We start from the raw sequence: 26,700 nt of genomic DNA on the forward strand, positions 1-26,700 counted from the left end.
CGAGCTTGCAGAGTTGCACGTGCGACAATAGAAAGAGGAGCTTTCAGCTGCGAAGTCAAGGTTCACATCTCGCATTATCCTTCGCACACATTCTCGATGGGCGACTAACCATCACTAGATTGCCACTGACCTTGAAGCAGCATCACCACACCACTTCAACGTACTACAACCTACTCCACAAAGCCACCGACGCCAGCAGAGAGCTCGTCAGCCGGGACTGCACTACGAACAGAAAATCACCGACCAACTGATTGGATTTACCTTCCTCGACCACCAGCACCATGACTCCAAGCTGGGACACATTCGCAAAGTACGCCAGCGTAGCGGTATGATTTACAACATGCATCGCTAACATATGGTAGCGAACTCCAAAACGACCTCTTCGTCAGAATCACAGTTTCAGAAGTGGGTCTAAATGACACAGTTTATCGCGTCTCCTACCTCACTCTCAAGCATGCGGCTCCAGAGCTAGCCAAGCAGGTGGTCGACTTGGATCGCTACCAATACGCCTTCTCGGGAAAAGAGCTCAAGCTCGATTATCCTAAGTCGCCCGAAGTCCACATCGCGCTGTACTACATCATACACAAGGAGCTTCCATCGGATTTGCTCTCGGAAAGGGACCACGAGGAGATCGCGATCAAGTGCTGGTGCTTCGGACACCAGTTTAAGATGGCCCATTTCCAGAATGCAGTCATGCGGAAAGTGCTCCTGTACTTGCAGAGCAGCAATTTGAGCTTGGACGCTATAGCGACTGCCTTCAAGACTCTGCAGCAGGGCTCAGTGATGCGGCGCCTTCTCGCTGAGGAGTTGGTCGTCGGCATTCGCGACAGGGAACGCTCGTACGGTGAGTTGAAGCAGTTCGAGGGCATTGGGGGCTTCTTGACGGAGTTCGTGAAGGCAATGGATGAGTATGATGATGATGAGATCGATACCGACAAGAGATTGGATGATGATAGGGTTGGGGCGTATCTGGTGTAGGAGGAGGGATGTGAGACGTGATCCTCATGAGCGATGAGGAAGAGAGAGTGCCACACAGCCTCCAGCACAGGAGTCTAAGACGACGGGCGACAGAGCAACCGAACGTTCCGTCCCACGCGAAGGAAACTCGGTCAAGCAAGGGAACGCCACGAGACAGTGCGACAAGCATCTTGACCATAAGCGACGGCTTCAAGATAGATTGGACCACATCAACTTTCCAACTAAACTACGATCCGTCAATCTGCGATTATTCAGTATTCTACATCATGCGAGAGCGCCTGCCACCCGAATACCTCGAAAGAGGCGCGTTAGATCGATGCCAACCCAAGCCAGGCAGGACCGCTAGTATATACTGGTGTTTCGCTAGCGACCAGGGAGTTCGGCGCTTATAGAATGTCATTAGGCGCGCTATCTGCAGTACTGTGGCACCTGAACGGCGCTTGCGCTGAAGTGGCGTATCGGCACGTGCGCCAAGTCGCTGTTTGCATTTTGACGCCCACTCGAACGGCACACTTCCACCCTCGCTGCACCACCCAAACACTTTTAATCGGCAACCTTCCGCCAACGACTTCACATTTGGTACCTTCATAGCTAAACATACAGACATGGCAGACACCCTAAAGCCGTCCACGTACGATGCCGTCCTGCAGATCGCACACTCGATACTGACAGACTCACAGCAGCCTACCACGCCAGGACTTGCACGTCACAGTCACTCTCAGGAGCGACGATGGCACTCGAGAGACGCAGCAGGTGTCTTGTGATATTCTCCGAGCCATCTCATCCTGGCTGGTCAAGAACATCGCCATCGACGACTGCAACGCCATTGCCCTAGACCTGACACGGACATCGGCGAAGGCTTTCAAAGCCGCCGTACACTACTCCACGCAGCAGACCTTGCCGGCGGAGCTGTGTGAGGCACAGCTGAATGTCGAGCGCGACATCCCAGCATATTTGGAGAAGTTGATAATCGAGTGCTGGATCTTCGGCCATCTTTACCACTACCACGCCTTCCAAAATGCCGTCATGCACACCTTCCTCGACCTGAAAGGGCGGAACCCCAAAACAAGAAGCGACATCGACAACTTCCCCCTTGCCTTCTTCAGCCTCCCGCCAGGATCTAAGATGCGAAAGCTGATGATCGAGGCGCTGGTTCTCGGCCTGCGTGGTAGTCCTGATGATACGAAGCGCCCGTACGAGTGGGGATGGTTGAAGCGGTTCAAGGGTGTCGTGGGATTCTTTGCGGAGTTTGCTGATGCTATGTGGGATTGGGACAACGGTGGTGAGTACGAGGGTGTAGTTCGTTTTGCACCAGGGTTGAATGAGTTCGAGTCGAAGGAGCGGTATATGGTGAGTGCTGCAGACGATGAGAACGAGGAGATCATGGTGGAGGATGATGAGAGCGAGTTTGCACCTGAGTGAGCAATTTGGAAAGCAGGGAGCCACATCATACATGCACTAGAGAAGCTGTTGTGCTCAATGACCATGGTCGGCCCGAGCATACGCCTTGGCATAGAAATGGCCAAGTACACGATAGTACGAAGTCAGCACACATTCGTGGATACTGAACTGCGCCTGTTTCAAGTTTAATTCAGCAGCTTCAAGTCGTAGCCCTTCGACGTATTTCGGTACATTGTCCTTTGTGGCAAAGCAAACAGCCTGACAGTGTTTACATGTATTCCTTGCCGCACGCACCTCGTCGTAAGATCAGTCTGACACAGTAGCAACATCATGTTCCGCCACGACTGGGAGATTCTAAAAACGTCTGTCGACCTCTCTTTACATACAAGTCAACCGGGCTGACGATATGTAATAGGCAGCAGGAGTCTGAGCGCACGATAACAGTACGCTTCGGCGATAAAACCAACATCAAAATCCCTTACAGCGCTTTCAAGCGCGCATCGAAAGACCTCGCAGCGGCGATCAATGATACTGAGCTCGATCTTACGAACGAAGAGGATGATGATGCCTCCCGGCTGATGATCTTCTGGATCATGGAGAAAGAGCTCCCTGGATACTTCGCCGCGTTCGAAGACATCGTTCCAGAGTCTGCGATCGATTGCTGGGTACACTGCAACAGATACGGCATCTCCGGTCTACAGAACTAGATCATGCGTGCGATATTGAAAGCCACTCACGGCGTAATATCTCTCGACACCTTGGAGATTATCATGCCCAAACTCGAGCCAGGTTCGAAAATGCACAAGGCTTTGATCAACAAGTTCGTTCTTGGTGTCCATCAGTATCGTGAGTGGACCGCTGAGGACCTGCGACGATTCGACGGTGTAGACAGGTTCTTAACAGATTACAGTGAGGCGGAGAGTGCTTGGTCACAGTACAAAGCCGGCAAAGGGCTCTATCCAAACCAGAGCGTTGACGAGTTCATGGTCCCGGAGTCGGAAGGAGCTGTGGGGTCAGAGACTTGACATATGTGACGAATTTAACCACATTGCATGTAGTACCGTCTGCAGAATAGTAGTTGTGCAACTGAATAGTGTAACTTGCTAACCCAGCTAATATCGGGCATGGGTTTTCTGTAGGGAGCTCTTGCTATGCTGATCGTGCTTTGTCTACATTTCTCACTGGCAGCTCTGTACACTTCGTTCTAAATCTTGTTGCGAGGGGTCTTTACCTGTTTCACCTATCACGCCAGCCCTCTTATGCTCAGAACCCCGACCGTGCTCGAACCTTACCTAAGGGAATAAACCCTTGCATGCCGACCGAGTATGATCATGCTGACTGCGAATAAACAGCTGCAACATGAAGAGTTCTAGGATGTCTTTGCTGTTAGTCCACAAGAAATCCATCCTTTCCCAAAAATCGAATTGTGGTTTTCCTCGCGTCAACTAGTGGATAGAGCAAAGAGTCTGGCAAAGAATGCACTCGCGTCAGAGCCTTGCTGCTATATTCGTCTTGAATATCGCCTCGTGAACTTATATTGCCTTATTTTACCAAGCTTGATATCATGTTGGAGCAAATGATCACATGAACCAAAGAACATGTGACTGCCAAGCTTTATTTGCCGCGAGCCGCAATTCCGAAATATACTCTTCTCCGCTTACGCTTGCGCAAACGTCTGTCGCTTTTCTCCACCTCCACCCACAGATCTTCGTTCTAATACACACAGAAACTACGTAAGCAGCCTAGGGCCACTTGCCACGGAAGAGCGCCCACCACCTAGTCCAATACTTCCGACTGCGCTCGGAAAAAGAAACCCCTCGTAAGGACCATAGTAGCCTTGCAAGAGTGCGCTGACCTGGACGTAGCCTTTGACGGTCTAAGATGTCTCACAATACATCGTGTCCCTTCTTCGATAAGCTGCCAGCCGAACTGCGACTCGATATCTATACCCTCACTTTCGACATTGACCACTCACAAGAGGCCAATCTGCTCGAAGCAAAGCCACCAAGCAAAGCCCTCCTCATCACTTGCAAGAGAGCACATGCTGAGGCTCGAGCTATCCACAGTCAGGCGCATCGCAATTATTGGATGGGGACGAAATTCATCATCCCGGACGGACGCCGAGAGCACACTGTGCACGAGATCAATGCTCTTCAGCGAATCTACTCACAAGACTTACATCATATCGCGCATCTGCGGATTTTTCGACCGGCGAGGAGAAACGAACCGACAGAGTGGTGTTTTGACCTACTTGACTCCCGAGGAGGCTGGTGCTTCAGCAACGAGTACAGTGTATACCTCATACACGTTCGATCCTCCAAAAGTTCTCGCTCAGGTAGACGTAGAGTAATGCAGTCGAGAGCTGAGCTGGACCAGAAACTGAGAAGCGGACAACAGGTGCCGCTTCATCTGCAAATATTGGGGGTTTTACAGATGGCATGGTCAGAGTGAGTAATTACAGCCTGAAGCAAGCCGGCAGAGCTTCAATAGAATGCACTCTGAAATTCGAGCGAACGCATGTGATCGCGAGGCTCCGATAAAGTTCACTCGCTGTTGCGGGCATTTACACGTGATTCCATGACCCACTGGACTCTTAAGTCTCTCATCCCACTTCACTGCCCTCATTTGTCACAAGCTTCACTCTCTAGCTCAGTCAGTGACTACAAATAAGATAGCTTTCCGATGCGACGGTACCGAACAACATCAACGACACACAACTACGATAACCACCCATACCACCAACAGCCACATCCATCTCTACACTCGACTACCACAGCCAACATGGCAAAGGCCAAGAACAAGACGGTGGCCACCACCATCAACAAGAATCACAAAAAGCCTGTGAAGAAGTCATACACCGCAGCCCACGTCGTCATCAACACCCCAGAGCTACTCGACAACATTCTGCTCCGCCTTCCCATGAAGCGTCTACTATTCAGTCAGCGAGTCAACAAGCAGTTCAAGGCTACGATCGACGGCTCAATCAAGCTCCAACAAGCCCTCTTCTTCAAGGTTGACCCCAAGAATGCCAAGATCTTCAGCGACGATGGCATGTACGCTCTCTTCCTCAAGACCGGCAGTCGCGAATTGGCATTCGAGACGCCAAAATGGAGTTTGAAATACTTCACCATTGACTGCGAAGTGTACAACCCAAACAAGGCCCGCATGCGGGATGACGGGTACGAGTGCCATTTCCACATCCGCTTCAAGAACCTCAGCGACAAGCCAGACGATAAGCAGGAGAGCTGGCGCAAGATGCACATCTTCCAGGATCCGGCTGTTTGCGATCCTCGAGTTCGGGTCACGCCGACTGAGAGAGGCTATTGCCATTTCACGGAGGAGTACCAAGTCCAGTCGATGGGAACTCTTGGCGAGCTCTTCGATGGGCTGTGGAAGCAGGCCATGGATGCTGGGCATTTCGATCGCGAGGCTAGGATCGATGATTATGGCGAGGAGTATGACGAGTATGACGAGGAGTATGAGGATGAGGATGATCTCTATGGCGGCATGGATTTCTTCGATTTCTATTAAGTCCCTTCCTGACATGCGGAGCAAAGCCTACACTCCGATCCTGCGAGAAACGAGACTCCCATGGGTTGAGCGAGTGTGATTTACCGAGAAGGGGGAAAGGGGTGCGTAGGCTCCCCGAGCTTACTTCCGACAGACTCGGGACTTCTGTTGAATCGACAGATACTGTGTAATTAACCAATCAGTCAAACTCGTTTGTGCCCTTTGTGTTCGCGACGTATCTGCCTGCAATCGTGTATGTCTTCTTCATTGTCTCTCGTGGGTCGCGGACTGTTGAGGCATATTTAGGCTCGCATCAGCAATTGCACCAACGTACATGGCTTCGACCACCGAGCTGCGCACTGCTGCTCACAGAGACGGAGTCGACCAGAAGTCCTCCACAGTCCATGGCTTCGTTGGTCCTGTAGTCATCCTCGGGAGCAGTGTTGTTGGTCGTCTGGGCAGGCTTGTGTCCCAGAACTCAGGTGGGCAATGTTGAGGAGCCTATAGCTGAGTATCCTACTTGCGCGATTGGCAGGCAGTGATCGGAACCAACGAAGAACAATTTACACCTACCTCCTCAGATAGATCTGTTTGGTCTAGCCCTCGTCGCCTCTGCCCTCGTGACAGTTCTTCGTCCGCACAACCGTAACCCACTCTCACAGGATTACACTCGTTGCTATTGATCTTCCTCCTCACCTCAGCTCCAGATCGTTCGGTGCCATAAGTCATCCGCTGTCTGACGGGACATACACATGCCGGCATGGCATGAGACGTGGCGCAAAAGCGCGAAGCTATGCGGTGTCACCATCAAGCTAAACTTCCTGCACACTTGAAGCTCACCACCTACAACAGGAAGGCGTAGTGTTCTGCAGGATCTCGGACAGAAGGCCTGGACCACCGTGGTCCCTGTTGGCCGATGCCGTGCGTGCGTGCATGCATGAAACCCTAAGATCCACCATCCGGAACCTGGGGTAAAGCCGGGGAAGTGGAAGTGTAATTCTTCAGACTTCATGCGGGAGCTCAGTCCGTTGTGTCGAGGACCTGTCTCTGAAGTCCGGGCTGAGGATGTCGCTTACAGCTAGTGCTGTGAAGAACCAGGCAGGAAATATCTCCGGGCTGTCGGCGGCTTTTAGGCGCAGGCCGCGCAGCAAGGCCATCTTAGCGGGATGATTCCATATACTATTCAACCTTCCGTCGACATTGGCAAACACATGCGCGGATCGTAGTTAGGCTTCTAATCCAATCACGAGTGCGATCAAGAAGTTTCCGCGGTATAGATGGTCTGCAAAAGCCTCTGGACGAATTCGTTCGTCGTATGGAGACCAGATCAGCCAAGTGATGAGCGTGCATGAAGCTTCGCCCCGAGACCCTGGTAAAGAGCTCCAAGCTGAGATCTGGCTGTGTCGGGAACCCTGTTTTCGTCTCTGAAAATCTTTGTGCCAACTCGTGTGTTGATCTGTTTACACGGCGTGCTAGTGATTTGGTTTAGATTCCGAGCAGGAAACTGCGTGCGATTTGCGACTGTAAGTTGACACTCTTCTCGAGCGACTCCGACGAGACTAAGCGGGCAAATAATCCGCCTTACGGCAGCTGGGAATGGCGGATGTCATACCCCTTCCACTCTGCAGGATGCCAGCCGAACCCGTGCTCGATTGAGGTTGAATGAAGCGGAAGGACAACGACACATCCTCACTAGCTCGAATCGTCTGCCACAGCTGCGCAGCTGCAAGTAGTTCCTCCCTCGTATCAAGAAGCGGACATCGTGCGAAGGACACGACAAGGAGAGGGAACATGCACATGTTGAAAGGCAAGGGAACACACCCATCATACTTAGCTGGGTACTCGAAGAATGTGAATGACGTACCTCTGTTATCTGACGATGCCGCATCACGCCTTGATCCAGGACGACTCGTGCTGTCTCTCTCTCAAAGTCAAGATTGATCATAACTTTCTGTGGTCGCATTCAAGGGCGGTCGGACTTGTCAGATTCTGTCCTGAAATCCTGGGTGAAGTCTCGTGTCATATATTGAGCTTGCGAATATGCCCGGTCGAGTTCCTCGTTCATCATGGTTGACCATCAAGGTGGAGTTTTCGACCACGACATTTCTTAAACGCCGTAATTGCCTCTTCAAAGCTCGTGCATTGTGCATTTTGCAACCGTGGTCATCTTGCCGCTGTATTGCGGTTTCCTCGAGCATCGACTATCGGGGCCATGGTCGACACCTTCATGCTCGAATTTCGACTGGCGCCTGGAGAACACATGCAGCTGTGTGCAGCGTGAACGCAACAAGACTTGTGCCGATTGGAGCATTGGAATATCCTCGCTGCCATTTCGCGACTTTCCTGGCGCCTGAGCGGCTTTCGAAACATCGACGACCACAACTTCCTCAGGAAAATATCTCGGGCTCCATCGGCACGCGAAATCGTCCAAACACCGACGTCGTCTGAAGCGCAGCTGCCAAGGTGACATCCGCAGGGCCGCTCAAGTTCATTGGTCAGGAACGACTGCATCGGGCTAAAGGTACCACGCAACCCCAGAGTTCATGGATCTTCCGGCATACACCATACTATTCCAGGTAAGTAGCTCCCATAGCTCCAGGATTGCGTATGCGAGGTCCAGGCGGCCGTACGAAGTGGACAACCATCGCGTGCGCCATAGCTGGACAGCTGGCTGAGCGCTCGTCCGAAAGATATAGTGAGCTACGCAAACTTCGGCATCGACGACGCAGCAAGCTGTACGGAGTGTGCGCCAACATCGCCCAGTGGTCGAATATTGGACAGGATCGCAGCTCTATTGTCTGAGTCAAGCCTCACACAGGTTTGGGAGCAGCTCGCATCCTGTCACGAGAGCTTGCCCCGCAATCCCACCAGGTCTGCCAAACAGATGCTCACAATTCTGGGGATTAGCCTCAGTCGATGCGCTGTGATGAGGACGCTCCATGAAACCGAATTGCGCGTCAATCTGGATGTCACGCGGGTGACCTGAGGGCTCTACACCTGGCGCGTAGTGGCCGACACGTTGGAGGCGTGTTCTCCGGTCCAGAAGCTGAGGCACAGTCGGGAGCGCAATTCTGAGCTGCTTCAATTGGCTGAGTTTGACTTGATCAGTATGGCTCCGGCGCATGCAGGATGCTTGACTGCGCCATCTAGGCCATATCCCCGTCTTGCTGAATGCCCATTCGAGGAAGGCCTGTAGGAACGGCTGGAAGGCGCAATGCTGAGACCATCTGGCCGGTCAATGCCCCAGGTCATTGCCCCTCCTTTCAATGGAGAATATTGTGGGGTCGAGACGGTCCTGGTAGACAGTCAAAAAAGATAAGTAGAAGCTGCCACGCTCCCTGGACCAATCTTCCTCTCCGCAAGATACCCAAGCAGCATTGTCGTCTTGATCAGATCCCACATCCGCATCCATCCAAGTCTTATATTCCTGACAGCAGCCGACATGGCCGGACAGATTCCACAGCAGCAATGGGCGATGGTCATCGAGAAGACCGGTGGACCAGTCGAGTACAAGCAGATTCCAGTCCAGCAGCCAGGTCCAGACGAGGTCCTTGTTAACATCAAGTTTTCCGGCGTGTGCCACACTGACCTCCACGCCGTCAACGGTGACTGGCCACTCCCAACAAAGCTTCCACTCGTTGGTGGACACGAAGGTGCCGGTGTTATCGTTGCCAAGGGCAACCTCGTCCATGATATCGAGATGTAAGAGCTTGATATACCACGTGATCGAAAGGCAACAACTGACAAGAACAGTGGCGACCACGCCGGTGTGAAGTGGATCAACGGCTCTTGCCTCCAGTGCGATTTCTGCCAGCAGTCCGACGAGCCTCTTTGCGCAAAGGCCCTCCTCTCTGGTTACACCGTCGATGGATCATTCCAGCAATACTGTATCGCCAAGGCTGCACACGTGGCCCGCCTTCACAAGGACATCCCACTCGATGCCGTCTCTCCAGTGCTTTGCGCCGGTATCACCGTCTACAAGGGCTTGAAGGAGTCTGGTGCCAAGCCAGGCCAGACTGTCGCCATTGTCGGTGCTGGTGGAGGTCTCGGTTCCCTCGCTCAGCAGTACGCCAAGGCCATGGGTCTTCGCACCATCGCCATTGACAGCGGCGACGAGAAGAAGAAGATGTGCTTGGAGCAGCTCGGCTCATACGCTTTCGTTGACTTCGCCACCAGCCAGAATGTCGTCAAGGATGTGCAAGCCGCGACTGAAGACGGTCTTGGCCCACACGCCGTCATTCTCGTTGCCGTGAACGAGAAGCCGTTCCAGCAAGCCGCTGAGGTGAGTCGCCCAGGGAGCTGAATACCTTACCATGACTAACACCTCTCAGTACGTCCGCCCACGTGGTACCGTCGTCTGCATTGGTCTGCCAGCCGGTGCATACCTCAAGGCTCCAGTCTTCGAGTCCGTCATCAAGATGGTGAACATCCGTGGATCGTACGTCGGCAACCGCAAGGACTCCGCTGAGGCTCTTGAGTTCTTCCGCCGTGGTATGATCAAGGCCCCATTCAAGACTGTCGGTCTTTCTGAGCTCCAGATGGTTTACGACCTGATGCACAAGGGACAAATCGCTGGCCGATACGTCGTTGACACCAGCAGATAGGGAATGAAAGGGTTCACAAGGACAATTTGTACATAGCGAGCATGAAATATGAAATGGGACATTTCCGTCCAGCTTCCATATTGTTGTACACAGTGCCACAGGCTCTGGTTGTTGTCGATGTTGTTGAGAGGAGGAGAACGGTCTTGCCGTGCAAGAAGTGCACAAGCGCAGAGGCATCCCCTTCCTTTTTTCCATTCGAAAGCGGCAGGGCCGAGCGACATCGGCTTCCCCTTCTGGGCAGGTCCAGCGAGCACCTTCCCTGTCGGCAAGCTTTCGGCAAGCTTCCGGCAAGCGAGACGATATCCCTGCCGCGAACGAGACTTCACGGCAAGACCTCACATCCTTCTTGATCTCGTAGAGCGCATCTTGCTGAGGATGCGCACCCATCGACCGTTGAGGGCGCGGCCACCGATGCTCGTACACGACGCTGTGTATCGGCACCATGTTTCGAACTGTGTACTTGCCACGGACGGAGATCCAACGGCATCCTGAAACGTGGAATCGGCGGCTAGCCATCAAATTCTGCATGTACCACCTCATCTACAGTACCTCACGCGAATGGCCATCGATTGGACGGAACACTAGACAGAAAGAAGCTGTCATCTCCAATTTTCGATCAAGAATTAGGCCACTGGCGAAACACTCGTCCTGTTGTCGGTGGATGCAAGAGTTAAGACCGCATCTGGACTCTCGAAGACGTTGCATGCGGCGAGGCGGGCCTTTGCAGCATAGCACGCGCGGTCGCTCAATCTTGCAGACGAGACGGTGTTACGTCCACTCGGAGGCTCCTCCAGCCCTTTCATCCTATTGCCCTGCCACAAATGCGGGTCGCAGAAGATGTCTCGGCACTGTGATTGTCGAACGAGTACTTGTGAGTGCCAAGGCAGTAGCACAGCGACAATGGATCTCATAGAGAGGGGCCATTGCGTATATAAGCCACTAAGCGAGCGACAGGCATCAGCTACGCGAGCTGCACTCACTGTGTTTGTGGCTTTGATTCAACTTCAATTTCGAAAAGCTCTTCTTGCACCACCTCACCCTCACCTTCGACCTTCGTTTCTTCATACACACACCACCCTCCCTCAATGGTATAGCTCTCTCATTCCTTTGAGAGCACCTTACTCCTTCACTTAATCGCGGCGGCCGTCTTTGAAAGAGACCACCGGCAACACCAGCTTCGATTCTTAGCAAAGTTGACAGACACCACTTTCGTTCATCAGCAAGAGGGGGCTTTCCATCACCATCATCAGCGTCAACAGCAGCAAGATGGTTCTCATCAAGCAGCTCGTGGCCACGGCCGCGATGGCTGCTCTAGCTCTCGCAGTACCAGGTGAGTGCCACCGCAGCAGAAATGGTGGCAATGCAGGCGACACTGCCTCGCACATGTCACCCTCACATAACCAGCAATGACTGACTCGATACACAGCACCAAAGAATGCACTCGCTAAGCGTTCTTTCACCGCAAAGTCTCACGGTCGCGGTCACGTCGGAGGCTTCGACGAGATTGCTCGCACCCATCGCAAATTTGGCTGGCAGATCCTCGAGTTCAACGCCCAACCAGCAGCGCGTTTCAGCGGCACCATTGAGCCGCCGGCACCGTACTCAACCTCAAGCAGCTCTTCTTCAGTTGCTCTACCTGCCTACGCACCACCTGTGAGTGCCGGCACCGCTTCTTCTAGTGCCGTGTACACGACCTTCACCATTTCTCTCCCGACCACCGCCTCTGATGGCACTGGCGCTCCGACTCCCACTCCATACGGCACGCCAATCTACACCAACACCACCACTGTCAGCCAGTCTGCTACACGCACTGGCTCCGAGGATGGTGAGGTCACCACCGTTCCTGAGGCCAACGAGGCCGAGTACCTCACCGAAGTCACCATCGGTGGCCAGAAGCTTCAGATGAACTTCGACACCGGCTCCGCTGATCTGTAAGTTGACAACTCTCTCCTCCCAAAATGCCAAGTGCTGACAATTTCGCAGGTGGGTCTTCAGCGACAAGCTCACCAAGGAGCAGATTGGCCAGCATGCTATCTTCGTTGCAGACAAGAGCCCCACCTTCGAGGAGATCGAGGGTGCCACCTGGAACATCAGCTACGGCGATGGCAGCTCCGCAGGCGGCACAGTTGGCTATGATACCGTCGATGTCGGTGGCGTCACTGTTGAAAAGCAAGCCGTCGAGATCGCCACCCGCATGAGCGACATGTTCCTGAGGGATCCCAACATGGATGGCCTCCTTGGTCTATCTTTCGGGGTGCTCAGCACTGTTAGGCCAAAGCCGCAGCACACCTTCTGGGAGAACGTTCTTCCTGACCTCAGCCACCCAGTCTTCACTGCCGACCTTGAGGAGACTGACGGCACTGGCACTTATGAGTTCGGTATGCGTCCCCAGCTTTGCGTACCTCTCTCAATCACTGACCATCCGCAGGCAACATCGACCCCGACAAGTACTCTGGCGAGATCCACTACGTTCCTGTCAACGCCTCCGCTGGTTACTGGCAATTCCTCATGCCAAGCTACAAGATTGGCGACAAGGTATGTCTTGACTCCACAACGAGGGTGGCTGCTCTACCCTCGGAAGGTCCACTGCACGACGACCTCACTCTACCTTAACCTCTTGGGCAAAGGTACTGACATCGCTTTGCTTAATAGGTCCACGAATGCAGCGACTGCAGCCCAATCATCGCAGACACCGGTACCACGCTCATCTACCTTGATGGCCCTCTCGTCGAAGCCTACTACAAGCAAGTCAAGACAGTCCAATATGACCAGCTGCACAATGCGTGGCTCTACGACTGCAGTGAGACGCTTCCCGACCTCGGTATCGACATCGGTGGTTACATGGCCACTGTCAAGGGTGCCGACATGAAGTACGCGGAGGAGGTTGGTCAGTGCATGGCGGGTGTGCAGCAGGGACCTGGCAAGATCCAGATCATGGGTGACATCGTCCTCAAGCAATTCTTTGCTGTCTTCGATGGAGGCGAGGAGCGCTTCGGCATTGCGCTGAAGGACTAGGCTCGTGGTTGAGCGATGACACCACTCACCCACTCTTACAAACATGGAGGCTCCAGCAAGGAGACCTTGAAGCTCGAAGCCCAAAGGCTGAGCTACGTGCATGATGAAAAGTATGATGAGAAGCATAGCGTGCATAGCATGCAAAGGTACTTCCTGTTTCTGAACATCCCTTCCACATGATATGCCTGTCCAATGACCTGCGTCCTTATATCTTGCTGATGCTGTGTCAAGAGACGATACAATGTGGCACTATCCGAGCACTGCGCAGTGGGTCCTTTGTCCTTCAATGCCCGCACGTCCGATGAGGTTGAGAGACATTGCGGTTTCGATGATGCCTCCTAGCTCGAGTTTGAGGATACAGCACGACAGCGTACGAGCTCCACACCGCCACTGGTCACCGCACCATCGGATCATTTTGCCTGGTGTGCCCATCTGCTTGGCCCATGCGGTCTTCATCCTGGAGAGGATGGGTGATGGAACAGACACAGTCGAGCACGATAATGACAGGGGTTAATGCGCAGGATATCCGTCGATGCTGCAATAGCACGTGTTACCTGATTCTCTTCGCAGCAAACTCATCTGCCTTCCTCTGGTAAATACTGCCATCATAACTCGCTCTGCAATCATCCTTGCTCAAAATGCCATCTTTCGGCCAGATCAATAGATACAGCGCCAACCACTCGAGCATACTCGCAGTCCACCCAAACGGATCGCACAACAACCTCTGCCCTTTATGCGCTCTGGCAAGATCGTAGAGATCAACGCCACGCTTACTGCCAGCATCATACTTCGCGAAGAAATCCTCGAATTGCTGCGGCCTGAAGCGTCCTTCCTGGTCATAAGTGTTGCTATCGCTACCGTGTTTGCATTTGTGTATGTTGTTCAGATATATCCGAAACCACAGATCAGGGAGGTAGCGGCCAGCAGGTAATGTCGGGTACGACATACTGCCCGCTATGATGATGGTGACGAGAAGGCACAGGAGAGGGTGCCAGCCCCAAGCTGCGCAGCCGCGGTAGATATCTAAGGGCCAGATGATTCCATCTGCATCGGGGTCCCAATAGCTGCAGTGTTGCTGGAGGACGGTTTGGTGAGCGTGCTTCTCGCGCCAGGAGGGTGTGCCGTTTGGTGTCTCGTTGAAGACGGCGAGATTGACGCGAGCTGTGCCTGGATCGAGGAGGGCGTCGTCTGGGTGGGGGATGTAGAGCTGGCGTTCTACCGTGATGGCTTCGTGGGCGAGGGACGTGGCGTAGGGCTTCGTGATGGGAGGGAGGTGTTGATGCCGTTGGTCTTGGGGTGGTTGATCCTGTTTTTGGCGGATTGGTTTTGTTGTATATCGTTGTTGGTAGCGTCTGGTGCTGCAGTGCGTAGTAAGTTGGTCGCTTCTTGTGGTTGTGATGCGAGAGATGGCATGGTGGCGATTGTCGTGCTGTCGCTTGGAGGACTCCGACCGGGACAGGAACCGTGAAGAGCAGTGTCTCCATTCTGCCTCTGTAAGGCAGCTGAATCTTCCCCAATCTGTGCTTTGGCTTCTGAGGCAACTGCAGTAGTGCCTATCTTCTGATCTCTGGGCTGCGATGGAGTCGATGGCTTTGTCGCAGTCGTCCTTCGTTCCAAAGTACTGAAGATGGACACCCTGGACACCTCTAGAGCAGGCGATCGAGTCAGTGGTGAGAACGCCATATATTCGACTCTCTTTACTACTGCGAGACTGTTCAGCGATGCTCAACGTGAACAAGACCCACAAAGTTGTGACGTCGTCGTGCAAACCTGGTCGAGATGCAAACTCTATTGATCCTCCGTCCCGTCCGATGTCAGGTTCACAGCCAATGCCATGGCGGTCGTTGTTCGACGTCTTGCATGTGAAAGTGCTGATGATGCACTGGCATTCCCGCTGCATGGACTTGATGAAGATGAAAATGCAAGAGGACGCTGGAAGTTGGGAACATGACCTTCCCTTCTCCCGTGGATCATGAATGTCTCAAAAGCCGTCAGACTCATGCGAGAGCATGCATTCCCATTGTACGTATTGCATGAAGCTTAAGGTCGATCTCGACAACATGTCGCAGTAGGCAAAGGAAAGAAAGGATGAAGTCGCCATTGCCCTGCCTCGCCCGGAGGATTCCCGGCTGCTGATTCAGCGTCTTGTTCTTGGCAAACACGAGATCTTCGCGATTACGAAACCACATCATCTTTTATGTGCTGACATCCTCGCCGACATTTACCGCGACGTGACTGGCGACACCGAGCTGTGGATAGACAGCGAAAGGATGCCGACTGATGTCTCACGCCTTTTGGCTCTCACTCAGGGACCTATTTGAGCGTGGACTTCTGGACTGGATCTACCAGAAGCTCGTACAACATAATTGAAGCAATGACGAGAAGACGCCCCCATAGACAGGAAGTACATTTTTCTTCTTCTCTGCCTGATGCTGGTCTTCATGTCTTTTGCAATGAGGTTTATTACCTCAGCAAGTAATAACCAACGTTTTGGCCAGCCGTTGAGATCTCTAAAGATGAGTCAGCCACGTTGTCCTCGATCAAGCTAAAATATCATCAAAGATACATACCTACACACAACCATGGCTTCTCAAGGCGTGCTGGACAGGAAAGTCACCACAAATGCTGAAAATCAAGCCGATCTGGAGAATCATTACGAGCAACGCCTACAAGATATCCGATCAGAACGGTCTCGATATGGCATCCGTGAATACGGGTCTTACATAACCGCATGCAACAGATCGACCTGTACCCAAAACCATCGATGGGCAAGATCTGATCTCAAGAGAGCCTGCAGAGCCAACATCCTGGTGTACATCATACCTCACGAGTCTGAACGAGAAGGTGTCCAGCGACTGAACGCCAGAGTTCGGGCACGAGCTGCTGTGGCGATGGAATCGTTCAGGGCGAGCCCTGACTCGGTTCTGTCACATCGAGCATATTTCATGGAGTGTCGATGGTCGGAAGATGTATACCCGGACCATGATCTTGAGCACCACCTCGATAAGCTCATAGCGGATCATTTGAGGCTATGCGATTGGTTGGAGAGCGAGAGCGACAGGACGGCGGAGAAGCATAGGGCAGCCGAGCCTGATGCTCCAGAATGGAATGGTGTGGTACCTTCGATGCGAGCTGTGTTCATGATTTTCTGGCCTGATGATCGATATTGCAACGAGGCTACAGGGCGCGCTGCACTAGTCCTCACTGGCGACGATAGTGGGATGAAGTCTGGTCCGATTACTCTGGATGGCCTCTCGGCGGACCGTTTACCAGGTTATGGAAGCCATGACAGGATTGTTCACCTTCCACTAGCAAAAGCCGTCGGATTCCTCGCTCACATCAACGAGCGAGAGGTAGCTGCGAACGAAGCACTACGAGCTCGTGACGAGTACTACATTGCGAGTACTCGGGACGAGTGTCTAGAGGAGGCACGCGAGAGGTTGACACTTTCAAAAACAGATCAGATCTCTGATCGAGCTGATAGTACTATCAGAAATGCAAAGTCACGCCAAAGGTGGCGCCAGATCTTCTCGGAAGAGGGCTTTTCTGAGCGACACGCAATGCTGGCGGCAATGTCACTTGCCTAGGACAGCATCATGATTAACAGGAAGAAATGATCGCGAGCCGGACTTGCGACTTGCACATCACCTGCCGGCGCATCACTCTAGTCAAAAGAACAAGGAATACCACTGAATCTTGTCAAGCGAATGGATTCTCGATATTATCTCATCAACAAGTTCGAGGTCCTGTGTGGCTAGGCGTCTCTTCATGGGCTGAGGAGCCGGACTCTGACAGGAACACCGCCCACTGAACACGTCAAAACTCTCAGATCAGACCACGGCCATCCCATTCCACCTCCACCCCACTATATCACTTACACACAGTAAACAACACAATCCCCTCCCCCTCCTCAGCCATATAACGCCCCTCCCCACTCGGCAGCGGCTTCCCTCCCTCCTCCCCTCCCACACAGCCCGTACTACTCACCGCATACACCTCACAAAAAGCACTCATAGCCTTAATCCAAGCCGACCGATACTGCGGCAGAAGGTTATAACAGCCGGCCCGGACGGGCTCCGTGCCGTAGAACAGGTCTTGAATAAGGAGGCGTTTCCGCTCGAGGCTGTCTTTGCCGCAGACGGTGTCTTCGTACATCCAGATGTCGACGTAGCGGGGTGGGATGTATTCGTTGTAGCCTTCGGCTGTGGCTTGGGCGGTGAGACCTTCGGAGAGGGGTTGGGCGGTGTGGGAAGGGTCGTTGATAACCGGGGTGCTGTGGGTGAGGGCTATGAAGATCGTGATGGTGAGAGCTGGGATTAGGAGGAGGGTTGCTTGGAACATGGTTGTTGTTCTTGGGATCGTGTGGTTGTGTGGTCAAATGGACTCTGATGGTCGGTGGTTTGCTGTTCGTTCCATGAGAGATGCACATACTGGCAGAGGTTCTTATAGCTCGAATCGCATGGCATGTGCTTGGGCTCTGTGGCTGTCATCGAATGCACGGGTCTAGAGACCAAGCCATAGGCCGCGTAGCAAGTACGGGCAACATCTGTGGTGATCGTAGAGGAAACGTGCCGCGCGGCGTGTCGTCGACTCAAGATGATATTGCCTGCTTCAAGCATGAGAATATATAGCATAGGCAGTGTCTGCAGTGACCATATACAAGACTGTCATCACCACATCGGGTGTCTCCCAGATGCTAGTCTACGTCCTCGACAGGGTCAATCTGTCGTTGGCCGTGATCACGAACAACTTCGACCTCCTTTCGTGTGCGTTCCGTATATATCTTGCATGATCTGGACTCGTGTGTAACGGAGCACGAACTTGCTTTACATAGTTCACAGCCACTGGTACCACGTTACGCATAGCAGATGTTGCTTCTGTGCGACTGTGGCGATACTCGTGTTGACATGTTAGACACCTCGTTGCGAGCTAGGTTTGCAGTCCTTCCAAATGCCTCGCGATGACGGCCCTGAATACGCCCTGATTGTGTATCATCTCCTCACAAGTCCACCATGTAAGACCCCCGTACTGCATCACCAAGCTCTCCGTCCAACTTCATCGGATCCCGTTCATACTCCGCGAACGCAGCACCCAAAGCCGCGACGAACTCCCTCGAAGACGGAAGCTTATCATAATAGTCCCAGTGCTCCGCTTGGACCTCAGGCCCGAACTTGCGACTAGCTAGCACGAACTTCTCCAAGAGGAGCCGGCCCAGTGGCGTATCGATAGGGACCTGGTGAACAGTGTACTGAATATGGAATATGATATCGACGCGGGACTGCAGTAGGCCAATCAAGTCGTGCATCACAGCATTTTGGAACTTTGGTACTTGGTACCTATAACCGAAGCACCAGGCGGAGATCAGTAGACCTTCGTAATGGCGGAGCTCATCGAGGGTGTTGACTGCTGCTGTTGGCAGAGACCCTTTGACGATGAAGTGGTTGAGAAGCTTGAAGGTGTCATATGATTCTTCGGCAAGGTTGAGGACGCCATGCTCACGGCCGTCGAAGTCAGGGTATGCGAGACGTGGGGAAAGGGCCTCAAGAGCAGCTCGGTCGATGGTGTGGTGTCTGATATTCATGTCGCCGTCGAGAATGTCGATGTAGACATCTGGTCGCGCTTCGGTTTGACTGGAAGCGAATGTTAGAGCTGCATGTAGTAACAGGGGCAAAACTCGTACGCTGCAACTCGGTCCAGAGCTCGGAGGTACTCAGGCGTGGATTGCACTTCGACGGCAGCTTTACTGTCCATATTTTGGAGATTCGCTCAGCAGCGTGGCAGCCGTGATGATCATCTGAGGCGAAGGGGTGTTGGAAGGGTTGTTGGTGCTTGGAGAGTCGTTTGGTAGCGTGGTGGCGCCGGCGGTGGTGGTCATCTGAGACGAAGAGATGGTGGAAAGTTGTTGGTGTTTGGTTGCTGATGGAAGAGCGCGGCTAGAAGTAGCGACCGATGGAGAGCATTCACTCGTGGTCCAAGGCAGCAATGAGCCAATCAGCTGAGTAGAGTAGATCGTCGACTACACATGTGATACCGTAGAACGGCCGAAGTGAAACACTTGAGCTATGGACGGATATCAGAAGCTGCAGGCCTAAAAGTACGACCCTCCAAAATCCGTCAAATTCGAATCGTCCATACCATCAAGGTTCATGAACTCATCCAGCCCACCATGACCTGTGTCTTGATGCAACGCATCATCAGCAGTATCAAACTTCGGATCAATGTCAATTGCATTATCACTGTTAGATCCAGCAGCAGAGCCATCGAGATTGGGATCAACATTCTCCGGCTGCGTGTCCAGAGGCTGAATACCATCCTTGAACTCAGCATCTGGTGGGATAGATTGGCCATACGCCAATTTCCGGGAGTCTCTTCGATGGTTCTCACGAGGGAGGCGCGGAAGATGGGTTGGTCTGTTGCTGTTGATGCAGTCGCCGCGGCTGTTCATCCATAGGGAGGATTCTTGGACCTCGCCTTTTTTCTGCGCGCCGGCAAAAAGTGCTGGCTGGAGTAGGGGCAGTAGGAGACTGGCCTCGTACCAGCGACCCTTGATGTCGTCCAGATTGACAGCGTGGCCTGGTTTGATCAGCTGCCAGTAGTTGGCCACTTGTCTTATGCGGATCGAAAGCGAGTTCCGGTAAGCCAAGTCGTCCGTCAAGCGTTGCGGTAGCTGTGGGTTGTTGTTGGGTGAAGCCGGAGTTGGCACATTGGGGTCTCGATGGGTGACGGCGGACAGCTTGTAAACATCGCCCACGAGCCTGCACGACTGTTCCAGAACCTGCTTAGGGTTCATCGCCGAGACTCTCTTGCGCTCGACGATGTCGTGCACGACAATGATGTCGGTGCCAGAGCCAATGTGCAGTCGTACTGGATCACCGACCCATATCTTCTCGCAACCCAGGTAGATGCCGTCGTAGTGCTGCTGGAACACGCCAGCCTCCGGCTGCGTAGCTTTGCTTCTGTTGAACGGGGTATACGTCGAGTCGACCATCTTGGAGGCCAGGATTGAAGCATCAACCTCCAAGTCACCCTTGCCATACTTGCCGTGCAGCATGCCATGCCAGTCAGCATGCTCGTATCGCGGCGGCTCTGCAATGGAATTCAGGACGCTCATAGTGAACTGAGGTACGCTCCAAGCCAGCCACGGACGCAGCTCCTCTGTTGTCTTCGTCATGGGTACAGTGTTCCCGCCTGGGTGCGACAATGGCTGTACGGAATAGTGGAAGGTGTTTCTGTTGCTGCCGCCCGAGTTCTTGATCCACCGTCCCAGCACCGTAGCAAGACCCCATGCTTGACCACGCGAGAACCAGACAAGTTCGCCAGGTCGGAACATGAAGCCTTTGTATTGTCTGTCGATGTTCTGGTCTGGATACTTTGCAGGAGATAGAGGAGTTGGCACCGGCTTCGGAGCAGGTGGCGTTGCTTTGATGTTCTGCGCACTGCTCAGCCGTGCCATCGGCGCTGGTTGGTTGATGCTGGGCTTCGCTTCAGAGTCCTGCTTGAAAGACCTCTCAGCCTTGAGCTTAGCACCTGGTACTAGATTCTCAAGATCTTCGGGAGAACAGATTTTGCAGCTGCAGTTGTCTGGATCGCCGCTCTCGTCGGTGCTGAGCCACAGCAGATGCGGGAAGAAGTCGTTTGGACTCCTGAAGCGTTTCCGACGTCCCGCAGGATGGCCATAGAGGTATGCATCTTGTCTGTCGTTACCACCGGCGGCGTGTGTCTTGTTCTTGACTTCCAGCTCGCCATCTCTTTCTGTCTTTTTCACGTGCTCGTAGAGGCGATAGTTCTCGGGGAAGCTGACGAGAATGTAGCCGTGGTCTGGTGTATGGTCAACATATCTGCCAGTACGTCTACTGATACCAGGCCACACATACCGCTTCCCGACTTGTCCTTCCAGTCCAGCTCTCTTGCTAGCATGCCACCAAGCTTGCGCCGCCAGTCCAGGTGTTTCGTCTCTTCAGGCTTGACCTCCCGGTAGTAGTCGCTGACGCCATCTTTGTCCGCCTTCTGATCCAGCTGGTCGTCGGTGGGCGAATTCGTCTCCTTCCGCTTGGCGCCCTTTGTGATGATCTCGAGCTTGCCATCACTGCGACGCACGTAGAGTGGGTAGAATCGTGCCATGTTCGGGAGCGGCTATGATGATGTGGCGGGCTTAAGTGTGATTCTGTACCATCTTGAGGAGGGACGCGGTAGTCGATGTTATCGAGAGGCCATGGTCAGTACACTATGGCGGCCATTCACCACATCTTCTTGTGCGCAACAAGTGCAGTTGCAGCTTGTGACGATGGCCTGCATGATCGCCGGCCAGGTTTCGGCAGATCTGCCGAGCCCGCAGGATCCCTGCCAAACGCGTCGCGTTGCCCCGACGAAACTTTATCGCGGTCGACACGCGAAAGTCAAGTCGCTGACTCCCGATCTCGACTACCACCACATCACTCACACTGCTCACTTCATCGGAAAGCAGAAGTTGCTGTCGACGTCGCTTCCACTTCCGCCTCTTGCTCCTTTCTCTTGTTCTTGCTTCTCAACCTGTCGCAGCCCGACACAAGCAGCGACCCGTCCGTGCAGGCACAGGGATCTACCTCCTAGAGTGGACCACTGCAAACACATTTGACACCTGCAGCTCGCAACACGGCGCCATTGTCTGCATTCGCCCACCAAATTCAGCGACTTGAACTTCACGCGCCCGCGAGAAGCACTTCCCGCACTCTACATGTACCCAGAAGAGGATTACGACGAACTCGCCCCTAACTTTTCGCCACCGAATAAGCGACGCAAGGTGGTCCCAGTGGTCTCACGCGCGGGCATGGAGGGCATACTCGCATCTTGGGGTGCCACAAAATCACCCACATCTGTGTCCAAGATGAACCGGGTGAGCGGCGGTCACGAGCTTCGCGGCGCAAAGCAGCCGGTAACATACCAAGAGTCTCCACCCACCTCGCCAGGCGAGTCCGACCGATCGTCAATGTATGATGATGCGCCTCAGGTGGCGGAAGCTCTCTCAGAGGATGAGCAAGATGAGAGTGACGACGAGGACGAGCTCACCTCGGACACAATTCAAGTTGCACCACGCGGTACCCTTGCTGCACCCCGTCCACGGGGTAAGTCTCCGTATTCACCAATACTTGGCCATCACTAACTCCTGTCAGGCACTCGAGCCCTCCCAGCCAGATCTACCAGATCGACTGTGCGCTATGCTCGACCAGAAAAGAAGAAGACATTCTCGAAGAAGTCAAAGAAGCTGCTACGATCAGACACTGGACCAGGGCGGCCGTCAAAGGTGAAGGTCGAGACAGCACGAAATCGGGTTCGCGATGATATTGCAGCCCACACAAAGCCAAAGCGTGATGCCTTTCTTCTTACTCACGAGCAGTACTTTGCGCCACTACTGCCAGAGAACAGCTACTTGGCCAAGCTGCATCGTGCCCGGGCTTCAGTCGCGGATCAACACGCTGAAAGTGCACCATACGCCGTGCTGACCAAGCAACCGGATGGTGTCGAGGCCAACATGAAGCCGTACCAACTCGACGGTCTCTCTTTCCTTGTCCACATGCACGAGAACGGCATGTCCTCAATCCTCGGTGACGAGATGGGCCTTGGAAAGACACTGCAGACTCTGGCGCTATTCCAACACTTGAGTGAGAATGAACCGACCACGGGTGAGCTTCGACCGTTTCTGGTCGTTTGTCCACTTAGTGTACTTTCGTCCTGGATCTCCGAGGCACGGAAGTGGGTACCAGGACTGAATGTGATACGATTCCATGGCCCAGTCTCGGAGCGCGCACAGATCAAGGCCGATTGCATGATACAGAAGGCGAGATTTGAGAAAGGGGAGCAGCCAGATGACCGTATCGATATTGTGGTCACCACGTACGACACTTTCCGAAGCGAGGACAGCTGGTTCAAGCGATCTTTTGTCTGGCGATACTGTGTTCTGGATGAGGGACATAAGATCAAGAACGAGAAATCCGACGTGTCCTCTTCTCTGCAAGGTCTCAGCGCCGAGTACCGCCTCTTGCTGACCGGCACCCCTCTTCAAAACAACTTGAAGGAAATGTGGGCGCTTCTACATTGGCTGTTTCCAGAGGTCTTCACACTTGACACCGGGGACAGATTCCAGAAGGCATTTGATATCGGCAGAGGTAGCGTATCAACGAGCTTCATGAATGAAGCACGCCGACTGCTCGAGCTGATCATGCTTCGACGCATGAAGAACAGCCCTGGCGTAAATCTTGGTCTCCCTCCCAAGGAAGAGGTTCTGCTTTACGTTCCGCTCACTCCAATGCAACGCTTCTGGTATACCCGACTGTTGACGAAGGCCGATTCTGGCACCCTTGACGACCTCTTCGGTGGCGCCAAGGAAAAGGAAGCACAGATGCTGCAGCAGGAGAGCAACGACGAGGAGCTCAAAATGCTGGAACGAGCCGGAGCTGCGGTCGACAAGACTGAGGACGTCGACACTACCGATGTCTGGGCTGAGAGCCGTGCTATTATGCAAGAAGCCGTGCAGCATGAAGAAGCTGAACAGACCACGGGTGCTTGGAAGAAGCTAATGAACCTGGTCATGCAGCTACGCAAAGTTTGCAGTCATCCCTACATGCTCAAAGGTGCCGCACCACTGGAGTATGAGATCGACAACCACGTGAAGAATGCTTCCGGCAAGTTCATCGTGTTGGACAAGCTACTGGACGAGCTCGTCATCAAGCAAAAGAAGAAGGTCCTGATTTTCTCGGGCTTCACATCGATGCTTGACCTTGTTGGTGAACTGCTAGCTCTCAAGGGTACCACTGGCTACGCACCACCGTTCCGCTATGCTCGTCTCGATGGACGCACGAGTCGGGCTCAGCGCAATCTGAGCATTCGGTTGTTCAACGACAAGTCGAGTGACTTCAAAGTCATGCTGCTATCGACCAGAGCTGGTGGCCTCGGCATCAATCTGACATCGGCCACAGAAGCAGTCTTTCTGGACGAAGACTGGAATCCACAAATGACCCTTCAAGCTGAGGCTCGAGCACATCGCATCGGGCAAACGCAGAAGGTCACCATATATAAGCTCTGCACATCGGGTACCGTGGAAGAACAGATGATGGGTCGCATACGCAAGAAGCTCTACCTCTCAGCCAAGGTCACAGAGTCTATGCGCAATATTCATTCGACTCAAAGCCTCGACAAGAAGCGCAAGGCTGATTCGCTCGAAAACGAAAGCGAGGAAGCGCCTCACCTCGATACTGCATCACTCCAGTCATTGCTACGCAGAGGTGCCCAAACGCTGGCACGCCCAGAGATCGATGTCACTGAGATGCTCTCTTGGGATTGGGAGACCACTCTTGAGAAGTGCAAAGATCAGCCACTCGATGCGCTGGTCGCCGACGAGAGTGGCAATGCCAAGGTGGATGAGCAGGAGTGGTTGAGCTCTATCGAGAAAGTCGAGACTGCAGTGTTTGAGGGTAAGAAGCATATGAAAGCCATTGAGCAGAAGATGGAGGAAACCGCAAATCTCAGCCGCAACGATCGACGCCTCGGCAAGAATACCACTGTCATGATCGATGGCTTTGCAATATCGAAGGAGAGTCTCAACTGTGCAGACTGGGAGGCAGTGCCCACTCTCGCTGGGAAAGATCCTCGCCTTGCCGAACCTGTTCGAGAAAAGAAGGCCAAGATCGACCATCAAGATTTCTGCCAGACATGCTGGGATGGCGGTGAACTCCTGACCTGCCAGCGCTGTCCGCGCTCCTACCACCGAAAGTGCTTGGGTAGGGATCCAAGAACCAAGTCCTTCGGCGGCAGCTTCAACTGCCCACAACACGAATGTTACGACTGCGGCGCGAAGACCACAGACGCAGGCGGTCTCATCTTCCGCTGCCGCTGGTGCGACAAGGGCTTCTGTGAGGACTGTCTGGACTTCGACAATGCTAACCTCATTGGCGACACACTGCCAGAGTTTGTCATGACGGGGTTCGGCAAGGTCGATCAGGCGTACTATATCGACTGCTCCGACTGCACTCAGGGGTGGCAGGAGAATGAGCACACCAAGAACGAAGCGATCAAGGCCAAAGCACGCTATGAAGCGCAATATGCAGCTTTCTTCGGCACTGGCACTGATGACACGACTCCTGATACCCTTAGCGAGGTCGACACACCCATCAACGCCACGCCACCACCAACCTCGAAGTCCTCTGCCAAGTCGTCCACGAAGAAGGCGCGTGCCAAGACCGTTGCTCCAGCCCCGCAGACAGGACGTGTCAAGGCCATACCAGGTCCGCAAACAGCCGTTCCAAGTCCACAGACAGGACGTGTCAAAGCAGTACCCGGACCACAAACAGCATTAGGCAAGAAGCAGCGCGTCACGTTGAACGGCCCCTCATCCTCTGGGCTGTCCTCTGTACCATCCGACATCGCATCGCCAGCACCGCCCTCCGACCAGAAGATCCGCTTGAAGCTGAATGGCCCTTCCTCGGCGCTGCCTTCTTCAACTCCCGAGCTTGCCTCGTCGCCGCGTTCTGCGAAGAAGCAGCGCGTCGCGTAGCTGGCGGTTGCTGTTACAAACTTTCTCGTGCGGCAAACAGACCTTTCGTTGATGTTTTGGAGCGTTTGAGGGACGAGACGACTCGCTGAGGCGCATTCGTCCTTTGTAGTGTTAGCTAAATACGACGGGCATACTGTACTTGTAACGATACAATCAGGTTCGTATGATACATTAGAGAATTTTCACGCTGTGCTATCGCTCTCCAGAAAGACGTGCCACCCTAATCCTAAAGGCCGTGAAAAAAAATGTTCCGCTCCAACTCGCCGAGCAATGAGCCCTTCTATCATCCATCATATTCACAAGCATCCCACATCCAAGAATTGTGCAAAGCTCCCGAGTGATACAGTTCGCATTACGTGTCGAAGAGAATCCAGGATGGTATGGTCGGTGTGCTGGCTTGGATTCGGCCATTGTTTTGGAGGAAGCTTTAGGTTGTGCTTCATATACACTTCATAGCACCTCAGATATACACTTCATAGCACTTCAGGTATACAACGAGCCTTTGCACAATGTTGTCGCTGCTCCAACTAGATGAGCCTGCGGATGTTGGGTTTGTAGAAGCGCGACGTCAGAGCTGGAGTGACGCGATGAGGTACTTTGCGCTTCGGTTGTTAGTAGTAGAAGGCGCCAGGCTTTTAGAGATGTTGATGGAGGTGACGGGAACGT

At 53.5% G+C, this 26,700-nt stretch overlaps 13 protein-coding genes across 13 annotated transcripts; 9 read left to right on the forward strand and 4 right to left on the reverse strand.

The window, feature by feature from the left end:
• Nucleotides 1–281: 281 nt before the first annotated feature.
• On the forward strand, nucleotides 282–978 carry CLAFUR5_10973 (uncharacterized protein; the record flags this gene model as incomplete). The annotated part of the gene is made up of 2 exons (XM_047910121.1): nucleotides 282–310; nucleotides 363–978. The coding sequence occupies 2 exons, from the start codon at nucleotides 282–284 to the stop codon at nucleotides 976–978; spliced, it is 645 nt and encodes a 214-aa protein (XP_047765639.1).
• A 605-nt stretch (nucleotides 979–1,583) lies between these two features.
• CLAFUR5_10974 (uncharacterized protein) lies at nucleotides 1,584–2,400 on the forward strand (the record flags this gene model as incomplete). Its single annotated transcript, XM_047910122.1, has 2 exons — nucleotides 1,584–1,609; nucleotides 1,659–2,400. The coding sequence occupies 2 exons, from the start codon at nucleotides 1,584–1,586 to the stop codon at nucleotides 2,398–2,400; spliced, it is 768 nt and encodes a 255-aa protein (XP_047765141.1).
• A 309-nt stretch (nucleotides 2,401–2,709) lies between these two features.
• CLAFUR5_10975 (uncharacterized protein) lies at nucleotides 2,710–3,086 on the forward strand (the record flags this gene model as incomplete). Its single annotated transcript, XM_047910123.1, has 2 exons — nucleotides 2,710–2,741; nucleotides 2,795–3,086. The coding sequence occupies 2 exons, from the start codon at nucleotides 2,710–2,712 to the stop codon at nucleotides 3,084–3,086; spliced, it is 324 nt and encodes a 107-aa protein (XP_047765140.1).
• Nucleotides 3,087–3,149: 63 nt separating this feature from the next.
• Nucleotides 3,150–3,404, forward strand: CLAFUR5_10976 (uncharacterized protein; the record flags this gene model as incomplete). Its single annotated transcript, XM_047910124.1, has 1 exon — nucleotides 3,150–3,404. One exon carries the CDS (start codon nucleotides 3,150–3,152, stop codon nucleotides 3,402–3,404), a length of 255 nt encoding a protein of 84 aa, XP_047765139.1.
• Nucleotides 3,405–5,160: 1,756 nt separating this feature from the next.
• Nucleotides 5,161–5,910, forward strand: CLAFUR5_10977 (uncharacterized protein; the record flags this gene model as incomplete). The annotated part of the gene is made up of 1 exon (XM_047910125.1): nucleotides 5,161–5,910. The coding sequence occupies one exon, from the start codon at nucleotides 5,161–5,163 to the stop codon at nucleotides 5,908–5,910; it is 750 nt and encodes a 249-aa protein (XP_047765138.1).
• Nucleotides 5,911–9,331: 3,421 nt separating this feature from the next.
• CLAFUR5_10978 (Alcohol dehydrogenase 1) lies at nucleotides 9,332–10,493 on the forward strand (the record flags this gene model as incomplete). Its single annotated transcript, XM_047910126.1, has 3 exons — nucleotides 9,332–9,591; nucleotides 9,643–10,171; nucleotides 10,221–10,493. 3 exons carry the CDS (start codon nucleotides 9,332–9,334, stop codon nucleotides 10,491–10,493), a joined length of 1,062 nt encoding a protein of 353 aa, XP_047765143.1.
• Nucleotides 10,494–11,759: 1,266 nt separating this feature from the next.
• CLAFUR5_10979 (Aspergillopepsin-1) lies at nucleotides 11,760–13,508 on the forward strand (the record flags this gene model as incomplete). The annotated part of the gene is made up of 5 exons (XM_047910127.1): nucleotides 11,760–11,823; nucleotides 11,920–12,424; nucleotides 12,477–12,871; nucleotides 12,922–13,028; nucleotides 13,146–13,508. The coding sequence occupies 5 exons, from the start codon at nucleotides 11,760–11,762 to the stop codon at nucleotides 13,506–13,508; spliced, it is 1,434 nt and encodes a 477-aa protein (XP_047765142.1).
• A 550-nt stretch (nucleotides 13,509–14,058) lies between these two features.
• Nucleotides 14,059–14,921, reverse strand: CLAFUR5_10980 (Peroxygenase 1; the record flags this gene model as incomplete). Its single annotated transcript, XM_047910128.1, has 2 exons — nucleotides 14,059–14,723; nucleotides 14,753–14,921. 2 exons carry the CDS (start codon nucleotides 14,919–14,921, stop codon nucleotides 14,059–14,061), a joined length of 834 nt encoding a protein of 277 aa, XP_047765474.1.
• Nucleotides 14,922–16,090: 1,169 nt separating this feature from the next.
• Nucleotides 16,091–17,095, forward strand: CLAFUR5_10981 (uncharacterized protein; the record flags this gene model as incomplete). Its single annotated transcript, XM_047910129.1, has 1 exon — nucleotides 16,091–17,095. One exon carries the CDS (start codon nucleotides 16,091–16,093, stop codon nucleotides 17,093–17,095), a length of 1,005 nt encoding a protein of 334 aa, XP_047765475.1.
• Nucleotides 17,096–17,378: 283 nt separating this feature from the next.
• CLAFUR5_10982 (uncharacterized protein) lies at nucleotides 17,379–17,849 on the reverse strand (the record flags this gene model as incomplete). The annotated part of the gene is made up of 1 exon (XM_047910130.1): nucleotides 17,379–17,849. One exon carries the CDS (start codon nucleotides 17,847–17,849, stop codon nucleotides 17,379–17,381), a length of 471 nt encoding a protein of 156 aa, XP_047765472.1.
• A 658-nt stretch (nucleotides 17,850–18,507) lies between these two features.
• Nucleotides 18,508–19,259, reverse strand: CLAFUR5_10983 (uncharacterized protein; the record flags this gene model as incomplete). Its single annotated transcript, XM_047910131.1, has 2 exons — nucleotides 18,508–19,138; nucleotides 19,189–19,259. 2 exons carry the CDS (start codon nucleotides 19,257–19,259, stop codon nucleotides 18,508–18,510), a joined length of 702 nt encoding a protein of 233 aa, XP_047765473.1.
• A 337-nt stretch (nucleotides 19,260–19,596) lies between these two features.
• On the reverse strand, nucleotides 19,597–21,629 carry CLAFUR5_10984 (uncharacterized protein; the record flags this gene model as incomplete). Its single annotated transcript, XM_047910132.1, has 2 exons — nucleotides 19,597–21,326; nucleotides 21,383–21,629. 2 exons carry the CDS (start codon nucleotides 21,627–21,629, stop codon nucleotides 19,597–19,599), a joined length of 1,977 nt encoding a protein of 658 aa, XP_047765478.1.
• A 592-nt stretch (nucleotides 21,630–22,221) lies between these two features.
• Nucleotides 22,222–26,034, forward strand: CLAFUR5_10985 (ISWI chromatin-remodeling complex ATPase CHR11; the record flags this gene model as incomplete). The annotated part of the gene is made up of 2 exons (XM_047910133.1): nucleotides 22,222–22,609; nucleotides 22,658–26,034. The coding sequence occupies 2 exons, from the start codon at nucleotides 22,222–22,224 to the stop codon at nucleotides 26,032–26,034; spliced, it is 3,765 nt and encodes a 1,254-aa protein (XP_047765479.1).
• Between the last annotated feature and the right edge of the window lie 666 nt (nucleotides 26,035–26,700).

Source organism: Fulvia fulva, chromosome 8 (genome assembly GCF_020509005.1).
Source record: "Fulvia fulva chromosome 8, complete sequence".
Lineage (NCBI taxonomy): Eukaryota > Fungi > Ascomycota > Dothideomycetes > Mycosphaerellales > Mycosphaerellaceae > Fulvia > Fulvia fulva.